Source organism: Trichinella spiralis (assembly GCF_000181795.1).
Source record: "Trichinella spiralis strain ISS 195 chromosome Unknown Scfld1330, whole genome shotgun sequence".
NCBI classification, from domain to species: Eukaryota; Metazoa; Nematoda; class Enoplea; order Trichinellida; family Trichinellidae; genus Trichinella; species Trichinella spiralis.
Genome location: NW_003528269.1, coordinates 1 through 1,377, shown reverse-complemented (window position 1 = coordinate 1,377; position 1,377 = coordinate 1). Strand labels below are relative to the sequence as shown.

Here is a 1,377-nt window from a genome sequence, read left to right as displayed (position 1 = left end):
CCGGGCTTTGATTTGATGCCTTTTCTCTAGGTTCAATATTGTGAAACACTTCTAAGTCCATGAACAAAATGCTCGTCGTCCCAAGAAGTATACGGTGGCATGTGACACGATTCCGGTACGCTTCTTGTTCTACGCGGTTTAGAGAATCCAATCACAATCGATGCGATCACACATTGCCGGGCAAAGGTGCCCAATGCATTGGACACAATTATCTCCTCCTGCAATCCCAAATATGGTTATATCTTAGACTCCTTTTTTATCGTGTATAGTAGAGTATATTTGTGTGTATGTGTATGTGTATGTGTTGTTAATGCTGATGTTCTGCTGCTGTTCGCTGTTGCTGCTGCTCTTGCTGCTGCTGTTGGCTGTTGCTGCTGCTCTGCTGACTAGCCAGCCGGTGACGACAACAACACAATGACGATTTTTCTCAATCAGTCTGCCGTTGGACTTTCCACCAGCACCGGTTGGTTGGTTAATTTTCGGTGCAGATAAATTTTTTCTTCTCGCTTCTCCACCACGCGTCCAACTTACACTAAAATCCATCAAAGATAATGATTAATTTATTATTATTTCATTATTATCATTATAAAACTTTCGCATGACGAGAAGCATATTATCGCGTCAGTATTTATATTAAAATGCAAACCAACCGACCAACAATGACGACGACGATGAATAAAAAAAATTATGATGATCATGATCATGCTGAGAAAATACAAAAAAAAAACAAAGCATACAGGTGTGTGATAAATAGTACCCTCTGAGTGAGTAAACAAAAAAAATTATATATGTATACCGAGGAGGATTCGGATAGAAGCCGAAGAACAAGAACACAAGCATTTGGGAAGAAACGAACGCAGTGCCGCCCGCGTGGCAGCGAATCGGATGCGATGTATGATGATCGTCGGTCGTTATTTTGGCCAGTCATAGTCGGCGTTGAAAGAGAAACACACACTCCCTCTCTCTTTCCCTCATCGACACACACACACACACGCACGCATACATATGCATAGATATATGAACTTATGCATACGTATAATTCGCTTATACGTCGTACACACAAATGGAGAAGGAAAATGAAAATGAACAAAAAGGCCCGTAAACATCATAAAACGCGCATAAAATTATTTGAAACAAAAAGTAATACAAAAATATTAAAATATGCGAAATGAGAAAAATTAGAAAAACCAGCCTGATCGTAGGTAGTATTAACCCAATTAGCTGAAACAATTGTGCATGGGTGTTTTTATGAACAACACTGGTGGAGTAGACGACTAGTTTTTCTCTATCTCTTGCGATTTACTATAGTACAGGCCAGGCAAGCAAGCAAGGCAAGTAATGATCCCTCCATAATCCGTCCGTCTAGGGAAAACTGGG

The 1,377-nt window shown here is 40.3% G+C and overlaps 1 protein-coding gene across 1 annotated transcript; it reads right to left on the bottom strand.

Moving 5' to 3' along the window:
* Positions 1 to 32: 32 nt before the first annotated feature.
* Tsp_15138 (conserved hypothetical protein) lies at positions 33 to 928 on the bottom strand. The gene is made up of 2 exons (XM_003370021.1): positions 797 to 928; positions 33 to 218 (listed from the first exon to the last, which is right to left on the bottom strand). The coding sequence occupies exons 1-2, from the start codon at positions 926 to 928 to the stop codon at positions 33 to 35; spliced, it is 318 nt and encodes a 105-aa protein (XP_003370069.1).
* Positions 929 to 1,377: the final 449 nt, after the last annotated feature.

What these genes read in the sequence shown, in the direction of transcription:
- Tsp_15138 (XM_003370021.1), bottom strand. Translation starts at nt 928, where the DNA reads ATGACTGGCCAAAATAACGACCGACGATCATCATACATCGCATCCGAT. An exon ending in TTCTATCCGAATCCTCCTCG is followed by an intron (nt 219 to 796) that starts GTATACATATAT and finishes TTGGGATTGCAG; the next exon opens with GAGGAGATAATTGTGTCCAA.